Raw genomic sequence first — 12,868 nt, forward strand, 5'->3', positions numbered from 1 at the left:
ATCCCTCGTTATAGAAGATGTAGAGTAGAGGGCTGTAAATATTACCTTTCAGTTGTGAGTTTTCAAATTTCTCATGTTGTGTGCCCATTTATATGCATATGGTACTTGCTTTCAAGTGCCGAACTGCTGAACCTTCTGTGTAGCGTTTGATCTGCATGGTCTTCAAGGGACAGTGTCTTTTTGGACTAGCTCTTGACAACCTCATCAAGGATTCTACTGATGGCATTAGCACCCATCTCCCTCAGCAAAAATGCCTAGCTAACAGACTGTAGCATCTCCATTATATGTGAAAAGCCCCTTCTATTTCTCCACTCCTGTGACTCCTATGTTGAGGACCCCCCCCCATCCTGGCTCTTTATCCACTTGTAAGGTCTGGCACCTAATCTGCCAAATTCTCAATCTTTCCTCTGCATAAAGGTGCACACTTTCCAGAGGGGGAGGGGCAATTAACCTTTTGTGGATGCTTTGACAGTTTTGCTGTCAGATGTTTGAATGCAGGTGGTTTCCTTCCAGGGCTTAGATACTAGTGTTGTTTCGTCCAACTTTCCTGTGTCATTGCAGAACAGTTCTAGGGACTTTATTTGTACCTGTACCATGCCCAAATCCAATTCTGGATCTCAAGGCTTTGAGTGTCTTAGAGTCCAAATATTCTGCTTGCAATCTGCAATCCTTTTACCTGGATTACGGTCTTCTGTTGACATCAATATATTTTACTTGTTTCCATCTTTCTAGCCTGTCACTGATTGTATTACAGGTATTTGTATAGCACCAATGATTATACAGCACTTTGCATACAGATACACATTTAAATAAGGCGCTGCCCTTAAAGACTACAATCTAAGGTTCCTGTCTTGCAAGCCAATTAAACCTACAAGCATGTCTTTGAAGTTTTGAAGGAAATCGGAATACCTGGAAAGAACGCTTAAGATGTTCTGGCTGGGTTTTTAACCAGTTCTCGCCCGGCCTATGTGATCTGTGTAACCACTCACAACAAATCACTTGACAATTGTAAACAATGAATGGCTTTTGATTCATGCTATTCAATATGTACAATTGTGTTGCTAGTTGTGATTGGTCACTTGGTACGGACAGAGCCAATCACAGCCAATCTGTACCATGTGATTAGCTGTTGCCAATCACAGCTAATCTCAACAATACACACTGAATGAACATGAGAGCGCTCATGGCACATTATAATCGCCCTGCCGGCAGAGGAGGGGAGGGAGCAGCATCCAGAGTAGCTCCAGAGACTGGAAAGTGTGTGTATAGATGAATGCCACTACATCACTGAACTACTCGTGGACGCCCCCAACTTTTCAGTAGATGATATCAGACAGGTGTGTGAAGGCTGGCACTGTGTGGAAGCAATCGGCGGCAGCGCTGCTGCCTGAATGCTTTCACCTGACAGGTGAGCTCTGCTGCTTACCCAGTCAACAAAAACTACCTGCCCAGCGTCCGGAACTACATGTCGCGGGTGATAGAAATTCAACATCCCTGAATTAAAAAAACTGAAGAGAATTTTTTTCGTACTGTCACCAGTCAATGTCCATGATCATCACCGCACCAGTTATGAGAACGATGTACAACTGATGACAGCATGTGAAAAAAAAAATCGACAAATTACTTTAAAAAACTTCACATGCCTCTTACTAAATAACTTAGACTGCTTTCCAAAAAGGGGTAATTTGGAAGATATCTGTGCTGTCCTGATTTTTTTGGGCCTCATGAAAAGATAGGCCTTCAGTACATCAGGGTTGATCGATTTTTCAGAAATATACTATAGTTTATGGACTTTTTTTTTTACGCAAAGTTGCCATTTAAATTATTTCTCACACAAGCCATGGGTATATGTGGAATTACACACCAAAATACATTCTGCTACTGCTACCGAGTATGGGAATACCACGCTTGAGACTTCTTGGGAGCCTAGCCACATACAGGAGCCTGAAATCCAATGACCACTTTGAAAGCTTGAAGGTGTGTAACTTCCTTATTTCACTTCCTCACTACCTATCACAGTTTCGGAGGCCCCCCCAAAAAAAATAAAAAAAAAACCCTATTTGGAAAGTAGACACCCCAAGGAATTTAAAAAGCATTGTGAGTATTTTGCAGATCTCATTTTTTCTCACAAGGTTTTGAAATCTAAAGAAAAAATGTTTGTTTTCTTCATTTTCCAAAAACTTGTGGCAACAAACGAGATCTGCAAAATACTCCCCATGCTTTTTATCATATTTCTTGGGGTGTCTACTTTCTAAAAAGGGGTCATTTGGGGGGTTTGGTGCTATCGTGGCATTTCAGAGCCTCAAACTGTGATAGGTAGTCAGGAAGTATAATGAGGAAATAAAGCCCTTTAAAAGCCTGAATGTGTCTATTGGATTTTGGGGTCCTGTACTTGGCTAGGTTGCCAAAAAGTCTCTCTTGCATTTGGTACCCCCATACTCGGGAGAAGTAGCAGAATGTATTCTGGGGAGTAATTCTACATATAATCATGGCATGTGTGAGCAATAAATCATTTAAATGACAATTTTGTGTTGACTAAAAAAAAAAACAAAAAAAAAAAACAATTTTTTTTTTCCAAAATCTTGTGGTTAAAAAAAATAAAATAAATTCTATTGACTCAATATGCCTCTCAGCAAATAGTTTGGGGTGTCTACTTTCCAGAAAGGGGTCTTTTTAGGGTGTGGGGGCATTTTTTTTCCCCCAGCATTAGAAGTTTTTATGCCACACATCATTCACTCTTCTAACCACCTGAAGACCAAGCCTTTTCTGACACTTTGTTCACATGAAACAAAATCAGTATTTTTTTGCTAGGAAATTACTTTGAACTCCCAAACATTTATTTATATATATATATATTCTTTTAAAGCAGGCACCCTAGTGAATAAAATGGTGAGTGCTGCAATTTATGTCGCATAGTACTCGCACAGCGTTTTTTTTTCTTTTTTATATCCATAGGCAACGCTTTAAAAGCCTTCACAAGCTACCATTTTAGATTTACAGAGTAGGTCTAGTGCTAGAATTACTGCCCTTGATCTGCCGTTCATGGCGATACCTCACATGTATGGTGCAACCACTGTTTACATACTGGCACAGGATCAACGTGCGTGTGTGTGGGGGGGGGGGGGGGGCGGGGGAGGATGCTTTGTTATTTTGATTTTTTTTTTTATTATTTTTACACTGTCCCTTTTTTCATTCTTTTTTTTTTTTATCACTTTTTAATGCTATCACAGGTAATGCAAATATCCCCTATAACTTCAATGGGCATTGTCATATATTCTTTTTTGAGAAATCTGTGTCTATCAGACTCTAGATATCTCCTCTGCCCTTACATTATCTAATCTCACCAAGATCGGTGTGATCAGATGCTTTCCCAATTTACAAGTGGCGCCGTTTATATCCTGCGATACTGAAGTGATGAAATGCTTGTAGCTTCCGGTCTCTTAGACTATAGAGATGATTGGCACTCTTCCAGTCTCCAGTCAGCTCTATTGTCAGCTGGCATAAACACCGGCTGCATTCTCAGGTTCCCCTGATGGCACGGGACTGCCCGAGAAGGCCGTGGAAGGCAGCGGGGGAGGGGGGACTCTTCTCCCACTGCTTTTAAAAGCAATCCTGCAGCTAATTAGACACTAGGATTGCTTTTACATGAAAACCGATTTCTGGCTGAAAAAAAAAAATACCAGGATGATGTCTGCAGCTCAAAGTCCAGTAATGTACCAGCACGTCGCTGGGCCTTGTTGGGTATATGTGTTATGTTCTTCCCTTTTTTTTTTTTTTTTTTTTTGTATGCAGTCTGTGGGCTGAATGAAAAACAGAAGTCTCTGCCAGAAATGGTGGCGGGCACACATTAGGTCGCACAGTGCCACATGCGCCAATTCCAAGATTGTACAAATGTCTAGTGGCACGCTTAAATAAAAATTGTCCACGCATAAGTGGTACCCGATATGGATGGATGAAACTAAGTCCCAAACTATCTTGCCACTGCTCCCCATGTAGTTTGCACATCCGGGGGGGCTCCACGTGACTATCTTTTCCCTCATAAATCCAAAACTTGTATGTATAGCTTGTTGCCCTCTCACAGGTCTTCTACATCTTGACCCCATATCTGGCACGCTTGCTGGGGAGAAATTGTCTGAATGTAAGGCGGCCAGAAAAATTAATGAGAGACTCATCAACGCTGATATTTTGCTGGGGAGTATAGACATCTGCAAATTTTTGGTTAAGGTGATTTGCGAGGAGCCGAATTTTGTGGAGCCGGTCAAATTCCAGGTCACCCTGAGGATGACAGTGTATTGTTGTTGAAATGCATAAAACACATTATACACTCGTATCTATGCCTGGTCATGGCACCAGAGAACACTTTAAATTGGGAAACCGTAATGAGTTTCCATGCGAATGGTCTGGCAAGGTTTGAATTTGGTTTGGCGGCGATAATTGTTGTGCATATAAATTGCTTTGATCCGCAATCAATGCATACAGATATTCCGTGAAAAACGGCTCCAAAAAATCCAAGGGGAGTAGTTGAATGTGCTGTGCGGTTTTTTTCATTTTTTTGCTATTAAAAAAAAAAGTTTTGAGGGAAAAAAAAAACCAATATTTTGGACTTTTTACTATTAAACATGTCCAGTAAAAAAATGTAAACAAATTTCGGCCTGAATTTAGGCCAAAATGTATTCTGTGACATGTCTTTGCTAAAAAAAAAAAATCCCAATATGTGTAAATTGGTTTACGTGAAAGTTATAGTGTTTACAAATGAAATAGATACTGGTATTTTTTTTTGTAATACTAATAATGGCGGCGATCAGCGGCACTGCGGCGGGCATTCCTACACTGGGGGGAACAGACTTGATGTCACTGACATCCCCAGTGACACCAATACAGTGATCAGTGCTAAAAAACAAAACAAAACAGAACACTGACACTGTACTAATGGCACTGGGGAGGATGAGGTGAACAATGAAGGGCGATCAAAGGGTTAACTGTGTAGGGAGTGTTTTTACTAGGCGGCGGGGGTGTGTGCTTCATTCTAAGCGCACTGATCGGGATGGCTGTGCTCAGCCATCCCGAGCATTGTGCCCAAACTTGACAGGGAGGAGGCTGTCGGTAAACAATGCAGCCCTCCTCCCTGTTGGTGATCGCCGGTTATCACAAACCTCCCTGCGGCAGTAAACCTATGGGTTGTCCTAAAGCGGTTAAGAAAAGCTGGTAAAAGCCAGTAGAGAATGATTTAGTCCTTAACTACAGATCCTATCGTGAACTTGTGCTTTGTATGGCTTAGCCACAGGTTCACTTTAAAGTGGTCTCTCACAGATACGCTTACTTGCCATCCTTTCTCTCCTCTAATCTGTTTGCAGTCAGAAGCAAAGAAGAATACTGCATGCATCTGGCATTTTGCATTATGTTAAGGCCTGTGTTGGCAAGCTTTTGTTCACTTCCAGCCAGTTTTGAATTCACTTACAAGTCTATAGAAATGCAAAACACACTTGAATCAGGCCTGGAGGAGGTCAAATGCAGAATTATGAATGATCTCAGAAGTATCTTCAGCTATTGCCATTCACTGAGCCCAAAGCTGTCCGGCACAGCCCTTTTACTGTACTATCACTGTCACCTTGGGTGGGGAGAAAGTCCTCAGCCCTGCATATGCTATTAATTGGCATGAACTTGGAGCTTACACATGGTTGGGCTTCACTTCCATGTTGCTGTGCTTGCTGGAGAAGAGGAAGGAAAGTATTGTGTTATAGGGCCAGCTTATGCATTAACTTTTGCTTTGCCCTGTATAGCCAAAACACATGTTCATTTTAATGTTATACCTTAGCCAGCACCCTATCTTGGGATTTCTATTCTGACAAATTAAAATCTTTATTGTGATTGTCAATCATATATACACAGTTATGAGGTGCAGCTTTTTAATTTTGTTTTTATTTCACTGTTGCATTTAGGTATTGATGTGGAAGCAGCAAGGAAAGAGGAAGAGAGGATAATGCTTCGAGATGCAAGGCAGTGGCTAAACAGTGGCCAGATTAGCGATGTGCGACATGCAAAATCAGGAGGCACAGCTCTGCATGTAGCAGCTGCAAAGGGTTACACTGAAGTTTTAAAGTATGTGTACAGAATATATAACTCAGTAATTAGTTTGCTCTATTGTAGTAGACACAGGAATGTTATCATTTAGACATTTGGGTTTAAGTGTTGGCTTCAGGAGGTTTGGACAAACAAAAAATGATAATCCAGCCACCATATTACGCTGTCTCCATTGCAGTCATTTTTGTTCGAATATGATTTTTTCCCCCCTTCAATCAAGGTACTATTTTCCCAATTCATCTGTAGGCTACTCTAGGTAGGAATTTTTCCTAGTAATCTGTCCAGGACTGTATGACTCCACCTCCCAGAGGCAGGCAAAATGGTAGAAAATGTTTTTTGTATTTCTTCCTTTTGTGTGAAATCTCTGGTGTTCCTGTCGGTCCCTTTCTTATTAAACCCGACCACACTAAGAACACAGCGTGGTCAGTTCTATAGCTTTTCTGGGAACTTGGTGTGCTCTCCTCTAATGATCAGACTTATCCTGAAACCCCCCCCAAGCTCTGTGTACTGCGGTTTCTCCTCCTCTAGCTCCTTTATACTGCTGAGAACAGAGGGAAAGTGATAATTTTACAAAGGGAGGGAAAAGGTGTTTTTTTTTTTTTTTTTTTTTTTTATCTGTATACACAAATGTTTTGCAATTTCACTTGCTCAATCCTCCGCTACCAGAGGCTCCCTGTGCGCTGCAAGACTGGTCCCCACAGGCTCCTCTCCCCAGCGCTCCAGCAGTCAGATTCCCTCTGGCATCATCAAGTTCAGTTCAGAGCCTGAAACCCTGCATTGGGCATGGAGAAACTGGAGGACAGTCCACTGCTGGAGCACAGAGGAAAAAAGGAGAGCACTAGCTAGAGGGAGAGCAGAGTACTAGAGGGTTTTTTTTTTTCTTCCACCAACCACCAGAGTTGGTGTTTAAGAGCTGGTTCCCCTGCATAGTCTGCAAGTATTTTTCTTCCACCGGAAGGGAAAGTGCTCCAGGAGCTCTACTGATGTGGACTTTGGAGCTTGTTTGTTGGGTCCCTTGTAGTCCTGTCTTATCACTGTTGGCTTTTTTTCGTGTTTCACGAGGGTTGTTACTTGATTGGCAGGGGTTTGGGCCTAATAGTTTAGTTGCTGCTTTAATTTTTAAGGCCAAGCTCTGCACAAATACAAACCACCTCCTGTTTTGAAATATGTCCATCCTCTAACTCTAAGCTAAGAGATTACTGGAACAAGCCACTTTGTCACATGGCAGTGGGTCCAGTGAGCCATTATCTCCTGCTTCTGTCAATCAGATCTTATGAGGAGGGGGGCAGGGCTGGGTCAAGCTGCACTGTGTTTTTATAGATGAATACATCCCAGGTCGGGAGCATGGCCACACAAGTGTCCCCATAGCAACTGGCTTACTATTGGGGTACTCGCAGAAGAGGAGGAATGAACTATGCTGCAAGGGACCCCAGAAGAGGAGCTAAGGGGGGCCCCTCTGAAAAACCATTGCACAGTTTAGGTAAGTATAACATTATTGTTGGGGTTTTTTTTTGTTTTGTTTTTGTTTTATGTTTTTTTTTTTTTTAGGAAAAAAAGCTAAGGTTTACAACTACTTTAAGATTGTGCCAGTATTTGATATCCCTAATTCGTTAAAATTTATTTAAGTTTTGGATGAAAGGGGATTAGATTAATTGCTCATTAGCTCTTAAAAATGTAGAAGTAACATAATATATATTTTCAAGGAATATAAGCTGGTGATAAAATCCTTCAGCTTCCACCCAAAATGTAGTTTCAATTTTGAGTAGACTTGCCATGTTGTATTACAAATAGAGCTTTGATTGCCTTTGAAGCTGTAAATGACTATGGTTATTACACTTAATATATCAACATCAAGAAGTACTTCTTAATATCCAAAGTGTACGTTGCGTACCTTTCTACTTGCCTCACGTGTGTTTGTCCCTTTCAGTAAAATATAGGGCTTAGTTTTAATATGTGATGTGGCACAAAAATAAGATGATTTTAATTTTCCTTTCTTTGCAGACTCTTAATTCAAGCAGGTTATGATATCAATGTTAAAGATTATGATGGTTGGGCACCACTCCATGCAGCTGCCCACTGGGGCAAAGAAGAGGCTTGTAGGATCCTAGTAGAAAATCTTTGTGAGATGGATGCTGTCAATAAAGTGGTAAGCCTTGTTACTTAGGGATGTGTGATTCCTATCGACACCCAGGACAAGCAGCAGGGTTTAGGGCCAGTGGTCAGTTCTAATGGGAAGCCCCCTCCCGCTGCAGCCTGTCCCATCCCACTGTAGCATGTGGCCTGTTCCCGGACTCTCTCGGAAGCTCCTCACCCTCCCAGGAAGTCACTGCCAGGCAATGTGCTCCCCACTCTGGTCCCTCAGCCTGCTATACAGTAAAGTCTGGTCCCATCCAACTCCAGTTTGCAGGTGCGGCTTGTCCTCAGAGCTCCTCTCCCTCCTGAGCATGTCACTTATCTGATGTCGCTAGTGGCAGGAATGCAGTGATCAGTGAAAATTTTTTATACTGACACTGCACTAATGGCACTGGTTGGGTGCCAGGGGTGATCAAAGGGTTAAATGTGCTAATTTTTTTTTTTTTTTTAAATGCTTTTATCCGAATAGTACAAGGATCAGGGATCATGTGATCGCATAGCGATCTCGTGATCACCGGGTTCTTCAGTCCACTGTGTCGTTTTGCCTGTAGCTGCCGTTTTGCCGCAGTACATTGTGGGCGAGAAGTGGTTAATGTCTCTACCACAACCCCCCCACCAAATTCTTCATAGGCTGCTTTGCAGAATTGAAATGCAGGGCATTCCAGTGATCTTATTAACACCAAATTGGCCTAGATGTATTTGGTACTTGGAAACTCCATTGGCACTCCAAACTTGCCAGACCTGCTGTTTGAAGGCTTGTTCTACGATACCGTTTCACGGTGTCTGATTTTTAATGGCTTGAAAGCCAAGTCCTTCGAAATTGTGGTCTCTCTGACTTATTTTTACACTGGGAAATCAACCTCTCGCAAGGATTTTTCTCACACTTGGAAGGGGTTCTATGGGTTGCCCTGGCACCTTTTCTGTGACCTCTCATGAAGGTGAGTGCATATAACCGAAGGTTAAGTCTAAGGCTACATTCACACGGGTCACTAGCCCCAGTGATATTTACAGCGGCAGGAATCTGTTGATCCCTGCAGCTGTTTTTGCCACCTGTGAGCGTTATCTGTGGCTCGCAAGCCCTGTAAACTTCAATGACAGGTCAGCAAGAGCCAGCTACTATCTGTGGTGATTGCTTCTGGACGCACAGAGTGCTTGGCAGGTGCAAGTAGCCACTCACAGGTGAAAAAAAACAGTTGCAGGAGTAAGCAGATTCCCGACGCTGCCATTCGCATCGTGACTAGTATTATTATTATTATACAGTATTTATAAAGCGCCAATATTTCGCTCAGCGCTGTACATTACAAAGGGGGACAGAACATGTGACAGAACAATACCAATACAATGCAAAACATGAGGGGATCGAGGGCCCTGCTCTTTCGAGCTTAGTAGCCTTAGAAGAGCCCGTATTCTGTACTGTATTCATACAAATAGTTTTGTAGGCAAGTCAAACATTTTTTTTTTCTGGTTTCTGTGTACAGCTATATGTAATGAGAAACTACAGTATATATTTGCACACCTTACCATAAACTGGCAAAGTATGTGTTCTCAAAACGTACTAACCATATGGTAGTTATTTTACCTAATAAAAGTGCAAGCACTCTATATCTGTGCAATATTGATCTAAAAAGTTTGTGTGTGAAAGTAATTTGACCATTCTCTGAGTTCTTGCAGTTCCTGCAACAGTCCACAGATGTGTCCAGATATATTTTCTAACAAATTCCAACAAAAGCCGTGAAATCTTCACTGAGTGTCTCCCTCAGTCTAGCAGACTGAAACTCCCCTTTTTTATATGTAGGCCAAAACTAAATCACTTTAGTATGAACACACTCTCATAATCCAAAAAAGGGTCAGTCCTCCTCTCAGAGCTTGCGAGAATGACACTTTAACCTTTTGCAATATACTTCGGGAAGAAAAGAATGCAGAGCAGCACATAACATAAAAACATCACAATTGCTTTATTTAAAAGTATAAAAAAGAAACCTTACTCAAATCATAGCCAATGCCACTTAAAGGATGAGTTCACCTTTAAAATAAATGCACATATATTTTGCAGGTTTTATTAGAAGTCTGTAAAGTGTTGTACCTGTGATCAGCAGTTTGAGGGTCCAATGTGATCCTGCTGCAGATGGTCATTGTAAGCTGTCTGCTTGTACCTCGTACGAGCAGGCAGCTACACAATGACAGGAACCATCAATGAACTGTCTGGCACTCACCAGCGCTCTGGTAATGCATTGAAATCTACAAGCTGTCAGCTGCAGTTTCCCTATTCACAGCACTCTGTAAAAGAATGATACAGCCACATGGGGTGCAGGGAGAAGATCCCCCAGATCTGTCACTGGAGGCGGTTGATCGGGGAGAGACTGCAGCAGTGGGAAAACTTTGCATGTTCTGCCCTAAAAACAGGTGGAACATGTAACTTTGTTCCCAAAGGTGAACTTCTTCTTTTAAGGTGACCTGAACAGATTTGATTTTTTTTTTTTTTTGTTTTGCTGCCGTGACCTGACTTACTGTAGAAGGATAGCTTTTTTGTTTTTTTTTGTTTTTTTATTTCATGGTCCCACTGTATGTAGGAATGTAGCCACCTTCTTGCATTTTCCTGAGATGGACTAGGAACATGGGATTTGTAGTGCACATGAGTGCAATTCACTCACTTTTCATTCCAAATGGAAGTGAGGGGGTTAAAGGAGAGGATTAAGCACTCAGAGGATGTTATAAGACAGTAGAATAACACAAACCATTTAAATAGGTTATAGGGCCATTAAGTAGCGGATGTGTATTGATTCATTTTAGAGAATGCTATAGTTTAGCGTCACTTTAAGGCAGAGAGGTGAGATCCAAAATTGATAAAACTATTCCATAATTTTGCTTTTAACACTGTTCTGCGGTGTAGCTCCTGGATAATACCATTTACATATTTATATATTTTATTTTTTATTTCTGGTAAAGGGTCAGACTGCATTTGATGTTGCCGATGAAGATATTTTAGGATACTTAGAAGAACTTCAGAAGAAGCAAAAATTGGTAATTTTTTTTAATCCATTTTATCAATTTAAAAAAAAAAAATCTTTAACCTATTTTTAATATACAATTAATTTGTTTTTCATATGCCAATTTCATATGTGTTCAGTACAATCCTTTGCATTAAAATGTTGTTCTTATTGGCTTATTGCCAGGGCAAGTTAATCCCTGACCATTCTTGCTGTAAAAAGTCAGTAGAATGAAATAAACATATTTTTATTTTACTCAACTGATTTCCAGGGATAGCTACTGTCAGGCAGCGCACTTGGAGTGCACAGGAGACTCTTTGCCAGGTGCTACTTGGACCTTGTTTACACTAGAGGTTGGGGTGCGGAAAACTAGGAGGCTGAGCCATGACTTTACCACCCCCAAATGCTCCCTCTTTAGCTGCAAAGGCAGTGGAGGGTTGTGCACATATGACAGTTGCGACACACTATAGCTGAGTTGAAGGAGTTAAAGCAGATGGTAAGGGGGCAATACAATGCCTCCTTACCACTTTTCAAATTCTCTCTGAAGAGCATTCTAAATGCAGATTTCTGTTCTGAACGCTTTGCAAGTGTAAATGAGGTCTTTGAGTGGACGTCTAACTGCCATGCCTGAAAAAGACTCTGGATTTTGCTTAACACTAGTTCCAGCAATTTAACAGTTTTCTGTTGAACCGTTTTGAGTCTGAGTTCTTGTTAGTTTTAAGTCTAACAAACACACTCTGAAAAGAAGGTATTGTCCTTTGGATCCTATAACAAACTGATGTAGGATATATATCCAGTTCTGGTCCTTATTCTATTTTCTCATTGTCCCCTACATAATCTTATCAATATTGAATTTCATTTTCATTGGGCACCTTTTTTTGTTGTTCCCATGTGTATTAAATGAACTATAGTTCTGTTAAGGTAATGATTTTGTAAACAGATGATTTGTATTTTACCTAACCATATGAAGGTTATTTAAAGTGGTGTTAACCCCAAAAGCAAACCTTTATTATATTGCAGCTTACCATTTCTTAAATATGATGGCTGCGTTTATTTTTCTTTTATAGGCTTGCTTGTTTCTATTTAAATTTGCCGATCAAGTCAGTAAGGCTGTTTGCTTTTCAAAAGAATGCACTCTCCAGCAGAATGTATCAGTTTAGAGATTAGGCACACCATTTAACACTATCAGGGGTGCTTACAATGATCAACTTTTTATGTAAAACCTTTATCCGAAAGCACTGTCCCAACAAAAAAGTTGTTTCTGCTTATAAAGTGTTAGCTGGAGTGTGGCTTCAATTTGTTAGTGTATTTAAATCTGCTAGTACATCTAGCACTCCCCTCCAGACGGTCAATGCAGCTGTCCCAAGGTGCCCCCCCTGTGCTCCTTATATAGTACAGGTGGTGTATTACTGTCCAGATCACCAGGTGAAAACTGAGCGGAAAAGAAAACTGATGCAGCCACCACATCTAATGATTGGTAATCTGCAATATACTACTTTTTTTGGTTTGGGTTTTAATACCACTTTAAATTCAGTTACCTGTATGTTTATTAAAGCCATTATTTATGGAACAAAAAAGTAACAGCAATGTGTTTTGTAGGCTTATCATTTCAGAACGTTTTCCACCTTTTTAATGTAACCTATAAACGGTACAACTCAGTTGAACAA

General features: G+C 41.0%; 1 protein-coding gene across 7 annotated transcripts in view; it reads left to right on the plus strand.

Moving 5' to 3' along the window:
- The window catches only part of PPP1R12A (protein phosphatase 1 regulatory subunit 12A), a 178,007-nt gene that overhangs the window by 54,330 nt on the left and 110,809 nt on the right, over positions 1-12,868 (plus strand). For all 7 annotated transcript variants that reach the window (XM_089674039.1, XM_089674040.1, XM_089674041.1 and 4 more), the window contains exons 4-6: positions 5,940-6,099; positions 8,083-8,227; positions 11,161-11,235. In XM_089674039.1, coding sequence (XP_089530165.1) covers positions 5,940-6,099; positions 8,083-8,227; positions 11,161-11,235 — 380 coding nt within the window. The remainder of the gene's footprint in view (positions 1-5,939; positions 6,100-8,082; positions 8,228-11,160; positions 11,236-12,868) is intronic.

This window comes from Staurois parvus, unplaced genomic scaffold (assembly GCF_062004578.1).
Source record: "Staurois parvus isolate SC_StPar_1 unplaced genomic scaffold, SC_StPar_1.0 ptg000147l, whole genome shotgun sequence".
Lineage (NCBI taxonomy): Eukaryota > Metazoa > Chordata > Amphibia > Anura > Ranidae > Staurois > Staurois parvus.